This window comes from Aethalodelphis obliquidens, unplaced genomic scaffold, assembly GCF_003676395.1.
Source record: "Aethalodelphis obliquidens isolate GAN/ISIS:26980383/991018 unplaced genomic scaffold, ASM367639v1 scaffold8, whole genome shotgun sequence".
Classification (NCBI taxonomy): Eukaryota; Metazoa; Chordata; class Mammalia; order Artiodactyla; family Delphinidae; genus Aethalodelphis; species Aethalodelphis obliquidens.
In genome coordinates, this window is record NW_020837952.1 from 43,603,176 (window position 1) to 43,623,084 (window position 19,909).

Below are 19,909 nucleotides of genomic sequence, written 5' to 3' on the forward strand. Positions count from 1 at the left end.
TCTTTCTTTCTTTCCCTTCTCTTTCTTTCTTTCCCTTCTCTTTCTTTCTTTCCTTTCTCTTTCTTTCCTTTCTCTTTCTTTTTTCTTTCTTTCCTTTCTTTCTCTTTTTTCATTCCTTTCTCTTTCTTTCTTTCTTTTTTTCCTCTCTCTTTCTTTCTTTCCCCTTCCTTCCTTCCTCCCTCCCTTCCTTCTTTTTCTCCCTTTTATTCTGAGCCGTGTAGATGAAAGGCTCTTGGTGCTGCAGTTAGCAGTCATTGCTGTGCCTCTGAGGTGGGAGAGCCAACTTCAGGACACTGGTCCACAAGAGACCTCCCAGCTCCACGTAATATCAAATGGTGAAAATCTCCCAGAGATCTCCATCTCAACACCAACACATAGCTTCACTCAATGACCAGCAAGCTACAGTGCTGGACACTCTAGGCCAAACAACTAGCAAGACAGGAACACAACCCCATCTATTAGCAGAGAGGCTGCCTAAAATCATAATAAGTCCACAGACACCCCAAAACGCACCACCAGACGTGGACATGCCCACCACAAAGACAAGATCCAGCCTCATTCACCAGAACACAGATACTAGTCCCCTCCAACAGGAAGCCTACACAACTCACTGAACCAACTTTAGCCACTGGGGACAGACACCAAAAACAATGGGAACTACGAACCTGCAGCCTGCAAAAAGGAGACCCCAAACACAGTAAGATAAGCAAAATGAGAAGACAGAAAAACACACAGCAGATGAAGGAGCAAGATAAAAACCCACCAGACCTAACAAATGAAGAGGAAATAGGCAGTCTACCTGAAAAAGAATTCAGAATAATGATAGTAAAGATGATCCAAAATCTTGGAAATAGAATAAAGAAAATGCAAGAAACATTAAAAAGGACCTAGAAGAACTAAAGATGAAACAAGCAACGATGAACAACACAATAAATGAAATTAAAAATACTCTACAAGGGATCAATAGCAGAATAACTGAGACAGAAGAACGGATAAGTGACCGGGAAGATAAAACAGTGGAAATAACTACTGCAGAGCAGAATAAAGAAAAAAGAATGAAAAGAACTGAGGACAGTCTCAGAGACCTCTGGAACAACATTAAATGCACCAACATTCAAATTATTGGGGTTCCAGAGAAGAAGAGAAAAAGAAAGGGACTGAGAAAATATTTGAAGAGATTATAGTTGAAAACTTCCCTAATATGGAAAAGGAAATACTTAATCAAGCCCAGGAAGCACAGAGACTCCCATACAGGATAAATCCAAGGAGAAACACGCCAAGACACATATTAATCAAACTGTCAAAAATTAAATACAAAGAAAACATATTAAAAACAGCAAGGGAAAAACAACAAATAACACACAGGGGAATCCCCATAAGGTTAACAACTGATCTTTCAGCAGAAACTCTGCAAGCCAGAAGTGACTAGCAGGACATATTTAAAGTAATGAAGGAGAAAAACATACAACTAAGATTACTCTACCCAGCAGGGATCTCATTCAGATTTGATGCAGAAATTAAAACCTTTACAGACAAGCAAAAGCTGAGAGACTTCAGCACCACCAAACCAGCTTTACAACAAATGCTAAAGGATCCTATCTAGGCAAGAAACACAAAAGAAGGAAAAGACCTATAATAACAAACCCAAAACAATTAAGAAAATCAGAATAGGAACATACATATTGATAATTACCTTAAGTGTAAATGGATTAAATGCTCCAACCAAAAGACACACACTGGCTGAATGGATACAAAAACAAGACCCTTATATATGCTGTCTACAAGAGACCCACTTCAGACTTAGACACACATACAGACTGAAAGTAAGGGGATGGAAAAAGATATTCCATGCAAATGGAAACCAAAAGAAAGCTGGAGTAGCAATTCTTGTATCAGACAAAATAGACTTTAAAACAAAGATTATTACAAGAGACAAAGAAGGACACTACATAAAGCTCAAGGGATCGATCCAAGAAGAAGATATGACAATTGTAAATATTTATGCACCCAACATAGCAGCACCTCAATACATAAGGCAAATACTAACAGTCATAAAAGGGGAAATCGACAGTAACACATTCATAGTAGGGGACTTTAACACCCCACTTTCACCAATGGACAGATCATCCAAAATGAAAATAAATAAGGAAACAAGAGCCTTAAATGATACATTAAACAAGATGGACTTAATTGATATTTATAGGACTTTCCATCCAAAAACAACAGAATACACATTTTTCTCAAGTGCTCATGGAACATTCTCCAGGATAGACCATATCCTGGGTCACAAGTCAAGCCTTCGTAAATTTAAGAAAATTGAAATTGTATCAGGTATCTTTTCCGACCACAACACTATGAGACTAGATATCAATCACAGGAAAAGATCTGTAAAAAATACAAACACATGGAGGCTAAACAATACACTACTCAATAATGAAGTGATCACTGAAGAAATCAAAGAGGAAATCAAAACATACCTAGAAACAAATGACAATGGAGACACGACGACCCAAAACTATGGGATGCAGCAAAAGCATTTCTAAGAGGGAAGTTTATAGCAATACAATCCTACCTTAAGAAACAGGAAACATCTCGAATAAACAACCTAACCTTGCACCTAAAGCAATAAGAGAAAGAACAAAAAACCCTCAAAGTTAGCAGAAGGAAAGAAATCATAAATATCAGATCAGAAATAAATGAAAAAGAAATGAAGGAAACGATAGCAGAGATCAATAAAACTAAAAGCTCGTTATTTGAGAAGATAAACAAAATTGATAAACCACCAGCCAGACTCATCAAGAAAAAAAGGGAGAAGACTCAAACCAGTAGAATTAGAAATGAAAAAGGAGAAGTAACAACTGACACTGCAGAAATACAAAGGATCAGGAGAGATTACTACAAGCAACTCTATGACAATAAAATGGAAAACCTGGAAGAAATGGACGAATTCTTAGAAATGCGCAACCTGCCAAGACTGAACCAGGAAGAAACAGAAAATATCAACAGACCAATCACAAGCACTGAAATTGAGACTGTGATTAAAAATCTTCCAAGAAACAAAAGCCCAGGACCAGATGGCTTCACAGGCGAATTCTATCAAACATTTAGAGAAGAGCTAACACCTATCCTTCTCAAACTCTTCCAAAATATAGCAGAGGGAGGAACACTCCCAAACTCATTCTACGAGGCCACCATCACCCTGATACCAAAACCAGACAAGGATGTCACAAAGAATGAAAACTACAGGCCAATATCACTGATGAACATAGATGCAGAAATCCTCAACAAAATATTAGCAAACAGAATCCAACAGCACATTAAAAGGATCATACATCATGATCAAGTGGGGTTTATTCCAGGAATGTAAGTATTCTTCAATATACGCAAATCAATCAATGTGATAACACCATATTAACAAATGGAAGGAGAAAAACCATATGGTCACCTCAATAGATGCAGAGAAAGCTTTCGACAAAATTCAACACCCGTTTATGATAAAAACCCTCCAGAATGTAGGCATAGAGGGAACTTTCCTCAACATAATAAAGGCCATATATGACAAACCCACAGCCAACATCATCCTCAATGGTTCAAAACTGAAAGAATTTTCACTAAGATCAGGAACAAGACAAGGTTGCCCACTCTCACCACTCTTATTCAATACAGTTTTGGAAGTTTTAGCCACAGCAATCAGAGAAGAAAAGGAAAGAAAAGGAACCCAAATCGGAAAAGAAGAAGTAAAGCTGTCACTGTTTGCAGATGACATGATACTATACATAGAGAATCCTAAAGATGCCACCAGAAAACTACTAGAGCTAATCAATGAATTTGGTAAAGTAGCAGGATACAAAATTAATGCACAGAAATCTCTTGCATTACTATACACTACTGATGAATAATCTGAAAGTGAAATCAAGAATACATTCCCATTTACCACTGCAACAAAAAGAATACAATATCTAGGAATAAACCTACCTAAGGAGACAAAAGACCTGTATGCAGAAAATTATAAGACACTGATGAAAGAAATTACGGATGATACAAATAGATGGAGAGATATACCATGTTCTTGGATTGGAAAAATTAACATTGTGAAAATGACTCTACTACCCAAAGCAATCTACAGATTCAATGCAATCCCTATCAAACTATCACTGGCAGTTTTCAAAGAACTAGAACAAAAAATTTCACAATTTGTATGGAAACACAAAAGATCCTGAATAGCCAAAGCAATCTTGAGAACGAAAAACGGAGCTGGAGGTATCAGGCTCCCTGACTTCAGACTATACTACAAAGCTACAGTAATCAAGACAATACAGTACTTGTACAAAAACAGAAATACAGATCAATGGAACAGGATAGAAAGCCCATATATACACATATAGTCACCTTATCTTTGATAAAGGAGGCAGGAATGTACCGTGGAGAAAGGACAGCCTCTTCAATAAGTGGTGCTGGGAAAACTGGACAGGTACATTTAAAAGTATGAGATTAGATCACTCCCTAACACCATACACAAAAATGAGCTCAAAATGGATTAAAGACCTAAATGTAAGGCCAGAAACTATCAAACTTCTGGAGGAAAACATAGGCAGAACACTCTATGACATAAATCACAGCAAGATCCTTTTTGACCCACCTCATAGAGAAATGGAAATAAAAAGAAAAATAAACAAATGGGACCTAATGAAACTGCAAAGCTTTTGTACAGCAAGGGAAACCATAAACAAGACCAAAATACAATCCTCAGAATGGAGAGGATATTTGCAGATGAAGCAATTGACAAAGAATTAATCTCCAAAATTTACAAGAAGCAGCTCATGCAGCTCAATAACAAAAAAACAAACAACCGAATCCAAAAATGGGCAGAAGACCTAAATAGACATTTCTCCAAAGAAGATATACAGACTGCCAACAAACACATGAAAGAATGCTCAACATCATTAATCATTAGAGAAATGCAAATCAAAACTACAATGAGATATGATCTTACACCAGTAAGAATGGCCATCATCAAAAAATCTAGAAACAATAAATGCTGGAGAGGGTGTGGAGAAAAGGGAACACTCTTGCACTGCTGGTGGCAATGTGAATTGGTACAGCCACTATGGAGAACAGTACGGAGGTTCCTTAAAAAACTACAAATAGAAGTACCATATGACCCAGCAATCCCACTACTGGGCATATACCCTGAGAAAACCATAATTCAAAAAGAGTCATGTACCACAATGTTCATTGTAGCTCTATGAACAATAGCCAGGAGATGGAAACAACCTATGTGTCCATCATCAGATGAATGGATAAAGAAGATGTGGCACATATATACAATAGAATATTACTGAGCCATAAAAAGAAATGAAATTGAGTTATTTGTAATGAGGTGGATGGACCTAGAGTCTGTCATACAGAGTGAAGTAAGTCAGAAAGAGAAAGACAAATACCGTATGCTAACACATATATATGGAATTTAAAAAAAAATAAATGTCATGAAGAACCTAGGGGTAAGACAGGAATAAAGGCACAGACGTAGTGGAGAACTGAAGACACGGGGAGGGGGAAGGGTAAGCTGTGACAAACTGAGAGAGTGGCATGGACATATATACACTACCAAATGTAAAATAGATAGCTAGAGGGAAGCAGCCACATAGTACAGGGAGATCAGCTCGGTGCTTTGTGAGGACCTAGAGGGTTGGGATAGGGAAGTTGTGAGGGAGGGAGAGGAAGAGGGAAGAGATATGGGAACATATGTATATGTATAACTAATTCACTTTGTTATAAGGCAGAAACTAACACACCATTGTAAAGCAATTATACTCCAATAAAGATGTAAAAAATAAAGAAAAAAAATAAGTAGGGAATGGAAAAGTAAAGACAAGTGGTAAGATTATTAACTTAAAATACATTATTTAAATTTCTGTGCCAAAGGTAGACCAAAAATAACTTCCTAGCAGCAAAAAGAAAAATACGATCAGTTTCACACACAATTCATAGAATCCGTGAGTTAAAAACAAACTGTTCTGGAAAGGTGAAGCTGCTTCAGTTATTGAGGGTCCAAGTTATCTGTCCCATGGGCCCTCATAAGAAGACTTCATTTATCAAATTCATGATAGAAAGATGTTTAATTTTCCTCAGTATGCGTGTGAATACTCTAGTCTTACAGAAGTGAAATGTATATATATTTATGAAGGGGAGAAAGGTGCAAGAAATTAAAGATACTTATATTTATGCAGCACGGATAGATCTCTACATGCAACATAAAGTGGAGAGTTGTTTTTAAAACTTTTATTTCAGGTAAAAATTGATATTTAATTAATGTTAGCACTATTTATTAACAATTCAAAATAAATAAATGGTATAGATACTAGAAAAGATTAAAAATACGCCTAGGGAATTCCCTGGTGGTCCACGTGGGACTTAGCTGCCAAAAAAAAAAAAAAAAAGACACCCAAAGAATTCTTTTAACAATTAAGAACTCGATATTCTAATTTTTTTAAATAGAAGGTAAAAGAAATGGTCACAAACTGATCATGGTTAGTGTTTTTTCCTGTACCAAGAAAAATAAGAGTTAACTAACTTGTCTACTTAATACTAAGAGCAACTGAAAACAAACAACTTGGTAAATGTGATTTTATTTTGCCTTTTATCTATCTGTATATCTATATAAGTCTATCTACACACAAGCATACACACACACACACATACACACTACTCACTCCAGGGAGCTGAGAGCCATAAATAATTTCAAACGAAAAAGAGTATTTAGAACAGAGGTAAAACAAAACAAAATTCTCGTTAGTCAAAAATCACTCCTGCTTATTATCTTTTATGCCATGAAACTTACAGTAAGGTCTTCCTATTAAAGGAATCCAAAGTCCACCCATTACAGAAAAACAAACAAAAGCAAAAACAACTTTGCAATTTTTTTTCTTTTTTTTGTGGTACGCGGGCCTCTACTGCTGTGGCCTCTCCCGTTGCGGAACACAGGCTCCGGACGCGCAGGCCCAGCGGCCATGGCTCACGGGCCCAGCCGCTCCGCGGCATGTGGGATCCTCCCAGACCGGGGCACAAACCCGCGTCCCCTGCATCGGCAGGCGGACTCTCCACCACTGCGCCACCAGGGAAGCCCCAACTTTGCAATTTTAACTGTTCATGTCAGAGTGACAGTGTATATAAACTGTAGATCAAATACAATCTTTGTTCATATGGCTTACTAATGTTTTAAATGTTCAAGCTATTTTTTTCTCCTTTTCCCTTTATTCCCTTTCCCTTTCCTTTCCTTTCTTTCTTGTTATTTTGTTTATTTTTAAACAACCAAGACAGCTGTGAAAAAATAAGGTATTAGACAGCACTGACTGTATACCCCATACATATAAGGCATTTCAAAATGATTTCTGCAGTCAGGAACAACATGAAACAAAGTAATAAGTGGGCCATGGTAATAAGTGGGCTATAAGAAGGAGTAAAAAACTGTGCAAAAAAGTGTTTGTGTTGGGTATAGAATAGGGTCTAGCTTTGGAAATTTTATGTTCAATCTTTTTTTGTTGATGTTTCATTGACTACAAAACCTTTCCAACTATATACTTATCTTCCTCCATTTTGTATGCTATTGGGATTTACACTTGCTAATATGAAATTCTTGAATTTTTTTTTTAGGAGATACATTGTAAACTACAAGGCCTACACACAGAAAAAAGCCAGGAGCCAATTTTTTTCTATGATGCTAGTTTATAGACAAATTACTTGCAATTCCCAGGATGTGAGGTGATAGCATACTTATTTGATATCATGCAGGACTATATGTATTTCAACATGTTATATATCAGATATAGCATTCTGTGTATATAGCAAAGAAAAATATTCCAGCTCAGTGACTTTTTAATAGAACATTGTCATTTAAATTTCTTAGTATAACTATTTTAATAAATTCATTTCTTTAAATAACTGAAAACCGTGAGTGATAATTCCACGTAAAGTTTGAGAAAGGGCTGGTTTAATGTGGTATTCCTCGTCATACACTGTATATTTTGTTGCTTATATCCCTCTATGTCTAAGTGAATGTGTTGATCTTAGAATGAAAAACCACAAGAACAGGATACGTGATTTTACCAAATATCAAGTAACATGCCAGACTCAGAAAATGTTTGCTTATAAGCAAGATAATAGAATACAAAAATTGACACTCATTCTAGTGTGGAACTAACTTTGACCTTTTAGGATTACTTTATCACTCTTTTTTTTTTTTTTTTTTTTTTTGCGGTATGCGGGCCTCTCACTGTTGTGGCCTCTCCCGTTGCGGAGCACAGGCTCCGGACGCGCAGGCTCAGCGGCCATGGCTCACGGGCCCAGCCACTCCACGGCATGTGGGATCTTCCCAGACCGGGGCACGAACCCGTGTCCCCTGCGTCGGCAGGCGGAATTCCAACCACGTCGCCGCCAGGGAAGCCCCTATCACTCTTTTAATATAGAAAAGATTTTAGTTTTCTCAGACCTATCATCTCAAAGGATGGGACAACTGAAAAAGTAAAAGATGGAACTTAACAGCAGAAACAAAGATAAATGAGGAAGTACCTCTTCAACAGTTTATGTTTCTAATAACTTAAAGTACTTTATTGAAATATGGTAATCTAAAAGAACAAATCTCTTGCATTATTATAAATAAATGTCATTTTCTGTGAATGCATTTATATCAAAGACAGAACTGCTGATAAATCATATGGGTAAAAACAAAACAAGTTTAGGCTTTCTTGGTGGCACAGTGGTTAGGAATCTACTTGCCAATGCAGGGGACATGGGTTCAAGCCCTGGTCCAGGAAGATCCCACATGTCGCGGAGCAACTAAGTCCGTGCTCCACTACTGAGCCTACAAGCCACAACGACTGAAGCCCGCATACCTAGAGCCCGTGCTCCACAACAAGAAGCCACCGCAACGAGAAGCCCGCGCACCGCAACGAAGAGCAGCCCCCTCTCGCCACATCTAGAGAAAGACCCCACGCAGCAACAAAGACTCAACTCAGCCAAAAATTAATTAATTAATTAATTTTTAAAAATTAAATTAAAAAAAGTTTAAATCACGTTAAAGTCTTACCTACTGGACGATTACAAAGGTAATGCCGTAGACTGATATTGCCTAACTGATCTGGTGTCACTTGGTCTACTTGAAGACAGATTTCCATATCTTCCCCTCGGATGTCAATTTCTCCATTAACACCAATAATTTTAAACACCACAACTGACATCTAAGAAGGATTGCATAAATAATATTAGTATACCAAATAATTTAAAACAAAATTTAGGAAATAACAAAGGAAACTACTATAACCTCTAAAAATACAACTGTGACTTAATAAACCAAAAATATATTTGTGATCAACAGAAAGCAGTTATTGCACTACAGTGATAAACTTCCACTTCCTTTCTTCCTACTTAGTCAAGAGAATATTTTTAAGTCACAAAGATTAATTATATGACATTTCTGAGTGAAATTATTTTCACTCAATGCTGAACTTATTTTCTAAGTCATCCATAAGAATATTTCACTGGGTGAAGATGGCTTAAAATAAACCAGTAACATTTCTTTTGTAGACAGCCCCTCATAAGGACTGACCACCATCTTTACTATCAAACTTTCTCAAAGTGTATTTAAATTGAACTAAGATCAAAATATAAAGAACTGAAAAAAGAAACATAGAACCTTCCCTCCTCAATACAAAAAAAAAAAAATTAGAAAAGTGAAATTCAGAAAAAAATGATTCAGTAAGAGGAAAGGAAAAATTTCAAGAGTAGAAAGAGCAAAGTAAATCACCCACAATCTAAGTCAATTCATTTTACATATTAATGTCTTTCAATGTGTACATATTGGATATGAGATAAAGTTGGTGGCATTTCTCTTCATAGAATGTCTCAAAAGATTACCAGGTCGTCATGATTTTCTTGAGCACCCTCTGAATTGGTACTGATGGCATCTGGAGAGGTTTCACCATAATTCTGTAGGTTTTCACTGGCATCTGCCCGATCTGCTGGGCTCTGGTAATTTGTAGTTGAGTTCTTTTTAATACCTGAAATAATACAGAAATAATTAAATTAAATTAAAATCAGTTTACACATGGTCCAACAATGTTACATTTATCTAACCAAAACAGATTATTTCTTCAACACTTTCTCAAGCACAACCATGTTTAAAAGACAATAAGCAAAGAAAAATTAAACTGTGGTTAGTTAGCAAATAATAAGAAATAACTTTCCACAATAAAACGTTAGAGATACTAAACCCTAAACTTAGTATGAAAAGAAATCTACCACAGCCGACCACAATCTGTGTTCTTCCCATTGCAGGTGTGGTGCTGGCATTACTAGCAGGTTCCTGGTCAGCCAGCTTTGCCTCCTCTATTCTACCCAACATTCAGTGGTCCCAGTCTGACCACTTCATTTCCCTTTTCATTCCCCTTCATCTACATGAAGTTAATGCTACTATTGTCAATGTGATTGTTCTCCATCCTTATCGACCTGCCTTAATTTCTCAACATGCTATATTTCAATATTTCTCAAACTGTCTGTGGTAAAAGGCAATTTAAAAAAAATTTTGTGTCCATAACACATCAATACTTTAAAAAAATACTATAAAAATAACTATTGAAAATGAATCTAGAAAAATCAGAAGAACCAAAGACACAAAACAAAGCCTCAATTTTTTTTCACTTCAATCTTGCATGGATTCTGACTTTATATTTAAAAAAAGGCTAATAATTCTGAAAATGATTTCAAGGATTAATTCACTGAAGGATACAAGCAATCAAGTTACTCTTTCACTAAATCCTTTTGCTTAAGCGATAGTATTTTACAAAGCTTTACTTTGTTGCTGTTGTTGTTGTTAGAAACATCTTTGTTATGTCTTCATAACACTTCAGTGCATGCATTATAAAATGAGTATCACTTCCATTCACTGAAAGAACACTCTGCTGAATGCAGATTCCAGGTAGCTGGTTAAAAATTTCTTTCTTTTCAGATGTACATTATAATTTGATATCTGTATACACTACAAAGTGATCACCACCAAAAGTCTAGTTTACCATCCATAACCATACAATTGATCCCCTTCATCCATTCTGACCATTCTCCTACTCCCTTACCCTCTGGTAACCACCAATCTGTTTTCTGTATCTATAAGCCTGGTTTTGTTCTGTTTTCATTTGGGATTTTAAAAAATATATCTCACATATGAGTGACATCATATAGTATTTGTCTTTCTTTGTAATAATTTTTTATTATTATATTTACTACTATATAATTAGGTTCTAACCCAGTGCCTGACTAAACAGTAGGTGCTCAATAAATTATTTATTGAATGGATGAATAAAATGATTTTTAGGGCCAGGGAAAATGCATAAATACAATTGTGGTATGAGGAGATAATAAACTCCCATTTCACAGGGAATTCCTAACATTGCCAGAGGTTAAGATTTCACAGATAAAATAATATTTAAGCTAAAGTAAACAGAAAGAAAAAAGGACACTCTAGGCACAGGTACAAAGGCTAAAGAAGTTTGTCATAGTGAAGAGATTGACAGAAAGACTGAAATATACTATAATATAATTAAAGTGTAGTAAGCACGTGGGAAAACAGCAGAAAAGGTAAGCTGGGGCCATATCACATGGAGCAACTGTCAGTAATGTTAAGTTTTTTAAACTTAATAGCCTTATAGTTGTTAGAAGTTATCAGGACTAAAATGGAAATTGACATGATAGTATATACATTTTTAAAAGAATATTCTGCCTGTGGAATGAAGTATGAACAAGAAATTGACAAGAAGAGAATTAGGGAGACTAGTTAGAAGCCTGTGGTGGAGTGGTACTCCAGCTACACATTTGTTCGTTTATAAATATGCATGTATATTCAAAAATATGTACTCACAATATACCTATGTATGTATATGTGTATGTGTATATGTATGTGTGCATTAGTGTGCATATGTATAAACATGAATGTATATAAAAACACACAGAAAAAGGTCTGGAATTATGTCAATATATACCAAAAGTCAATGGTAGTTACTTCCGGAATGGGGAATGGTATCAGGGCAGAGTAAGGGTGGTATTAAAGTGATATTCTAGATATCCCCATGACATCTGATTTTTTTTTAAAGAGAAAGTATTCATATATTTCTTGTAAAATTAAAACAAAACAAAAGAGAACTCAGAAAAAACAAGTCTTTTCCCAATGAAAATCAATTCCTTTGACAGAAAATTATTACAGTTCAGGAGAATAATGAATGTACAGTCACATATCGTCTAAGTGTTACACATAAAATGAATGCCCTTGTATTTTTCAAGATCCTAAAATCAGCCTACTGCTGGAATCTATTCTAAGAAGTTATTAGAAATGAAGACAAAAATTTATGAACAATGATATAATTATAGCATTTTATAGCTGTGAAAAAACTATAAACAATCTAAACATCCAGTATCAGGGAAACAATTAAAAGGTGAGGGTACATTCTTATGACAAGTTAATATAGACAAGTGATAAAAAGCAGGTTGAAAAACCATATATGTGATGTAATACCAAATATACATATATGTGAATACATACATACATATACATATATATATATATATATATATATATATACATTTATAAGATAAATTATAATCGATAGCTCTAGATTGTGGGACTTTTGGGTTATTTTATTTTCCAAACTGTAGTTGTTTATATTTTCCAAGTTCTCCACATTGAGTGGTAGTCACTTTTATTAATTATTTAATTTTCAGAAATAAGAAGAAAATCACTGATGCTTTTTACGAGTAAGTAGAGATATTTTCTAGAGGAACTGTTTTTGAAGCATCATTTGATCACAAAACAGAAATCCTCTATTAAAGTAGAATTTTAAGCCATAAGGGGGCAAGGGAACTAGGCAATAGAGCTATCTGTGAATCTAGAATAGATTTTTTGACCCATACCAGTAACTTGTCTACATTTAACTGGTAAAGTATGCTGGAAAGGGGTTTGCTATGAATTGCCTATAAAAGTGTTGGGTTAAGGCTTTTAGTTTACATATAGTAATCATTTCCCAAGTCTGAGGTACTAGCATAGCATACTGGTTGGTTAAAAACTGAGGTTCCTGAGTCAGACTAGCTGAGTTCCAAATCTGCCTCTATTACTTCCTGACTGTATATTCATTTCTCTAAGCTTCAGTTTCTAAAGCTATGAGCCTTTCCTTACCTAAGCTGTTTTCAACTACATCAATAGGTTTATTACTCTTCATATACAAAGTAATTCACATTTGCCTCTGGTCTCTTATGCTTTAGGGTCTGTGGCAACTATTCTCTGGCTATGGTCCATGGTTTTATTCCTGTTCACAAAGTCCCCAATGCCTTAGTGATGGGGATGCATCTAATACTAAGTCATTCCTAGTGGTCTGTACTAGGGCATTAGTTGCTTCTGAATAAAATAGGGGAACCATGTAGTTCCATCATACACTATCATGTATGAAAGAGAATTCTGGTTATGGGAATCAACAGATCCAGTCTGGAAAAATTCCAGTCATAGGACCACATAGTTGAGAATTCATCATGCAAATTAAGCCTACCTAATCAAAATTCCAGATATAGGAGTCCCTGTGATAGAGGCTAGTAGAATTAATGTTGTCTGCTTTACGATCTAAATGACTGTATATAAATAATTGCTGGATGTCGTCCATAAAAAGGAAGGAGTATCTGGTCAAAAGAAGCAATGAAACAACCATTAGAAAGTTAGGTACAATGCTCTTTGTATTGTGCATGTATGTGTGTATAAATAAATAAGTCTTTTTGGGCTGTGATTGATTATTGAATATAAATTAAAAAACTTAAATACCACTTCTAAGATTTGTGTATATATAATATGAATTCTTAAACTGTATTGCTTTACCTTTTTCCAAAAATATATGACTATCACTTCCATCACTTTCTAACAACTGTTCTTCCAATATCATGCTGTCAAGTGAAATGGTGTCCAGTGAGGTTTGTGAGGGGCTTCTTCTCATGTTCTTGTAAGAAACAGAGAGTGGAGCCATGTTGGGTGGGCAACGTTCCTTAGGCTTTCTACTGTTAACAAACAAAATTATCAGAAAATCATTACATAAAAGGAAAAGAATTCTTTCTAAAGAATACTTCAAACAAAATAAATATATATTTATATAGTATACACAATTTTTAAAATTATATAAGCTTAAAGTATTTTCATATTTTGAAAACCCTACTCTTCCATGTGTTAACTCTAACAATGCCACATTTATCATGGTTTTCTGTCCAAAGCCAAAATATACTCATAAGTACATGCACATGCGTGTGTGCACGCACACACACACACACACACACAAATAAAACAAACCCCCCACCCCAAATTCTAACAGTCAGTTGTTACCTTAAAGATGACTGTGATGTAAGTGTTCTGACTGTGGGTGCTTCTTCTTTACTGATTTCCATGTTCTCAGAGAGTGAAACTGTTTCTGGAAGCAAATCTTCAGCTTTAAAGATTGACTCTATGGTTTCATTTCCTTTACTAGTTAAACTATTTGAAAGCATGTTCTGATTACCACCATTATCAACTGACAGGATACTTGAGTCTTCTCTGTAGTTTAAGACACTATTTGAATCTGTATAAGACGAATCCTTTTTGCCACTTGTTTCTGATCCAATTTCTCCTGAGCCACTTTTGCAAACAATTCCACTACTTTCATCTTCGCTTATTTTCCCTAAATTTTTATCTGATAAATAATCCACAAAAGAAATACCTTTCTGCAGATTTGTATCACTAGCTGATTTAAAAAGCAAAGAATCCTTCAAAGGGACATGGCTAAGGTCAATACTCATAGATCTGTTGTCTGACATATGATTAACAGTTACACTTCTAATTTGTTTTATACCACTATTAACTTGTTTTCTTTTTGAAGACAAAAATTCTCCACTTTCTGTAGGCAAATAATCAGGAACCACTGGACTCACACTTTCAGAAACAGGAGACTTAAGACTATTTGCTTTATCTACTGGATGAAGCAAAAGAGCCACTTCCGCACTTTTAAGTAAAATTCCAATGCAAATGGATGTCTGACTAGCTGGATTGCCAGTCACAGCTTCTACATCTTTCCTTAAATTCTCTGAAAGCAAAATAAGTGACTCATGGAGGAAAAGCAGGAGCAGATACTGGTAGTGATTGATCTGCATACTGACATGTTTATGAATGTGAACCAGGACATGAATATCTGCATCTGATGATGAAGAGGAAAATCTTAAAAATGTATCTGAAGGTTTCTGACTACCATTTGTCAAGGGATCAGACTCTGTACTATAATACTCCTTCAAGAGCTTTTTCCGCTTCCATCGGCCAGTCAGATCACTAGACTCACTTTGTGAGGTATTTAGAGATATTTGATTACAAGTCTGCAGCAATTTTTGTGACAATGCATACCTTTTTGGTTGACAAATCCAGATGGAAAGAGGGAAAGAATCTACAAAATTTATTGGTCGTCCTTTTCCACTTTTCATCCCTTCATAATCTATCCAAAATTGAGAAAAGTACACAGCCCAAACATCCGTGGCAGCAGAAGTTTTAAGAGTGTATTTATTCAACTTAGGAGTAACATTTCCTTTATAAACTTCATGCAGTTTGGTATCTTGTTCATGAGCATGTCTCTGGAAGATTGGATGCAGAAGATTAAAACTGTCACCAGATTTGGGGAAACTGGTATATGTTTTACTGAAAAAATCACAATCTTTGAAGTCTTGAAACAAAGCTTCTAAATCAGAATGTCGACAGTTTGAACAGTATCTTGTATTTGTAGCAATCATTTCTGAACTCTGAATAGAAATTGCATGTGGTTGATCTTGATGACATTCAGATTTCATTTCAGAAGGAATGACAAACTAGAAGAGAAAAAACATTAATCTAGTCTGACTTACAAATCCATATATCTTGAAGATAAAATAATTAAGAGCATGACTTGGTTCAGGAATTCTTTTTGACATTTTGCCCCAAAACACTAATTTTCTATCTTGACATAAAATACTCTCCCTCCCAAAGCTTATTAAACCAAATGAAAAAGGCTTAAATGATTAACAACTAAGAAAACAACCAAAGGAAAAAGCCCAATAAATAATGAATAAAGTACATAACACACATATACATATTTGTAGACAATATATCACAAAATAAAAGGAACAAAACTGAATTAAATGCTTACTATGCCCTGAGTATATATACACCCTGAGTAAATAAGAAAGCACAAAGTTTGGAAGAGATAATTTTTTGATATGATATTTTAAATCCAAGCAATTTGGAGGATGACTAGATAAGTAAATGGAATGACTGGACAACTGTCATTAGAATCACTTTTCTGGGATAAAACTATTAATAAAATAAACTTAGGAGTATAGGTCAAACGATTTAGTAAAATTATTTTCTACAGATAATTAAGCCCAGTCCTCAAAATATTCACAACAAAGAGTTCAAACTGACTGGTTTTAAAACTCAAACTGCCCATATTCACAAAATGTAAAGATCATTATGTAATTGTTTTAAATTATAATTATAAATGTTATAAAGTGTGTCTTTATATTGAATATTTTAAGGTCTTTGAAACGATCTTTAAAACATTTCTGCAATGCAACCGTTGAGTATTATTAATCTCATTTTACAGAGAAGAAATTAAGGGTATGTAAATTTAGGCTACCAGCAACAGAGCTAGAAAATGAAATATTCATCCATGCCCAAATCTTACTCTATTGACTACACTATACTGTTTTGTTTTTTTTTTTAGCTTCCTTCCTTTAAAGTTTAAATATCCATGGAATTCTGATTATCAACTACTTGGCTATAATAAAACACAACTTTCTTTTATCTTTGGCATTACACAACTTTCTTTTATCTTTGGATATTAATAACAGAATAAATGTAACAAATAAAACCCAGATATAACTTAAAAGTGTCACTGTATTATTTACCCTTCTTAAAAAAATTTTATCAGATCCAGCAAGAAGTAGAAAAAAAAAGATATTTAAATTTATTTCTACTGCTTACCTCCAAATGGATGAGCTCCAGTAAGAAGTAGAAAAAAAAAGACATTTAAATTTATTTCTACTGCTTACCTCTAAATGGATGAGCAGGGGGAAGAAAAGGAAGAAAAGTAGAGAAAGGGGTGGATAAGGGTGGGGAAGCAGTCTCTTAAAGCTTCCATAATTGAAAACTGATATTAAAATTCAAATTTCAAAATCAAAATTAATATTGCAATGAAGTTGACTTATATTTGAGCACCCATCTTAAATCCTGGAAATAACTTTTCTTCTGTAAAAATGGTTTTGTTCTCACAGCCACTTGTTTATATGGTACCTTTAGCATTAAGCCATCAACTCGAATATCAACATGCTCATCAGATTTTGAATTGTCATTCAACTTGTACACAGCCATAAACTGATTAAGACTCTGTTTCAAATCCAACAGAAACTGATTTAACCATAGAATACTTCTTTCATCCACAGTAAACTGTAGTGCATTCAGCTGGCTATAAAGGTTGGGAGATGGAACTGTGGAGAAAAAAAATTTTTAAAGATTTTTAATAAACTGATAGTTTTAAATCTTCCCTGAGAAAAGAAAATACATTTTAACCAAGTTTTATTCTTCTTAAATTAAGATTAAAAGATTTTGCAATGTTATTTACAAAATTAAAGTGATACTACATGTAGATGATAGCAAACACATTTGGAGAGACAGAAAACATCTTTCATTGCTTCACTAATGGAAAAATATGCAGTTTAAATGCAAATCAATTAAGAAAATGGTAACAGGTACATATAGATAACTACCTTAAATGTAAATAAATTAAATGCTCCAGACAAAAGACATAGACTGGCTGATTGGATACAAAAACAAGACCCGTATATATGCTGTCTACAAGAGACCCACTTCAGACTTAGGGACACATAAGTGAGGGGATGGAAAAGTGAGGGGATGGAAAAAGATATTCCACGCAAATGGAAATCAAAAAAAAGCTGGAGTAGGAATTCTCATATCAGACAAAACAGACTTTAAAATAAAGATTACAAGAGACAAAGAAGGACACTGCATAATGATCAAGGGATCAATCCAAGAAGAAGATATAACAATTATAAATATTTATGCACCCAACACAGGAGCACCTCAAAACATAAGGCAAATGCTAACAGCCATAAAAGGGGAAATCAACAGTAACACAATCATAGTAGGGGACTGTAACACCCCACTTTCGCCAATGGACAGATCATCCAAAATGAAAATAAATAAGGAAACACAAGCTTTAAATGATACATTAAACAAGATGGACTTAATTGATATTTATAGGACTTTCCATCCAAAACCAACAGAATTCACTTTCTTCTCAAGCACTCATGGAACATTCTCCAGGAGAGATCGTATCTTGGGTCACAAATCAAGCCTTCGTAAATTTAAGAAAATTGAAATCGTATCAAGTATCTTTCCTGATCACAACGCTATGAGACTAGATATTAATTACAGAAAAAATCTGCAAAAATACAAACACATGGAGGTTAAACAACACGCTACTAAATAGCCAAGAGATCACTGAAGACATCAAAGACAAAATCAAAAAATACCTTGAAACAAATGACAATGAAAACACGACAACCCAAAACCTATGAGATACAGCAAAAGCAGTTCTAAGAGGGAAGTTTATAGGAATACAATCCTACCTTAAGAAACAAGAAACATCTCAAATAAACAACCTAACCTTACACCTAAAGCAATTAGAGAAAGAAGAATAAAAAAACCCCAAAGTTAGCAGAAGGAAAGAAATGATAAAGATCAGATCAGAAATAAATGAAAAAGAAATGAAGGAAACAATAGCAAACAACAATAAAACTAAAAGCTGGTTCTTTGAGAAGATAAATAAAATTGATAAACCATTAGCCAGACTCATCAAGAAAAAAAGGAAGAAGACTCAAATCAAAAGAATTAGAAATGAAAAAGGAGAAGTAACAACTGACACTGCAGAAATACAAAGGATCAGGAGAGATTACTACAAGCAACTATACACCAATAAAATGGACAACCTGGAAGAAATGGACAAATTCTTAGAAAAGCACAAACTTCTGAGACTGAACCAGGAAGAAATAGAAAATATAAACAGACCAATCACAAGCACTGAAATTGAAACTGTGATTAAAAATCTTCCAAGAAACAAAAGACCAGGACTAGATGGCTTCACAGGCGAATTCTATCAAACATTTAGAGAAGAGCTAACACCTATCCTTCTCGAACTCTTCCAAAGTATAGCAGAGGGAGGAACACTCCCAAACTCATTCTACAAGGCCACCATCACCCTGATACCCAAACCAGACAAAGACATCACAAAGAAAGAAAACTACAGGCCAACATCACTGATGAACATAGATGCAAAAATCCTCAACAAAATACTAGCAAACAGAATCCAATGGCACATTAAAAGGATCACACACCAGGATCAAGTGGGGTTTATCCCAGTAATGCAAGAATTCTTCAATATATGCAAATCAATCAATGTGATACACCGTATTAACAAACTGAAGGAGAAAAACCATATGGTCATCTCAATAGAGGTAGAAAAAAGCTGTCAACAAAATTCAACACCAATTTATGATAAAAACTCTCCAGAAAGTAGGCATAGAGGGAACTTTCCTCAACATAATAAAGGCCATATATGACAAACCGACAGCCAACATCGTTCTCAATGGTGAAAAACTGAAACCATTTCCACTAATATCAGGAACAAGACAAGGTTGCCCACTCTCACCACTCTTGTTCAATATAGTTTTGGAAGTTTTAGCCACAGCAATCAGAGAAGAAAAAGTAACAAAAGGAATCCAAATCAGAAAGAAGAAGTAAAGCTATCACTGTCTGCAGATGACA

General features: G+C 34.9%; 1 protein-coding gene across 8 annotated transcripts in view; it reads right to left on the bottom strand.

Annotated features, from left to right (window-relative positions):
- The window catches only part of BLTP3B (bridge-like lipid transfer protein family member 3B), a 103,925-nt gene that overhangs the window by 16,652 nt on the left and 67,364 nt on the right, over positions 1–19,909 (bottom strand). For 5 of the 8 annotated variants that reach the window (XM_027107301.1, XM_027107306.1, XM_027107305.1 and 2 more), the window contains 5 exons: positions 17,360–17,553; positions 14,399–15,897; positions 13,904–14,079; positions 9,913–10,055; positions 9,086–9,236 (listed from right to left, as the gene is read on the bottom strand). In XM_027107301.1, coding sequence (XP_026963102.1) covers positions 9,086–9,236; positions 9,913–10,055; positions 13,904–14,079; positions 14,399–15,897; positions 17,360–17,553 — 2,163 coding nt within the window. Of the gene's footprint in view, positions 1–9,085; positions 9,237–9,912; positions 10,056–13,903; positions 14,080–14,398; positions 15,898–17,359; positions 17,554–19,909 lie in introns of those variants that run through there. The other 3 variants (XM_027107303.1, XR_003432965.1, XR_003432964.1) reach the window with 3 other exon arrangements.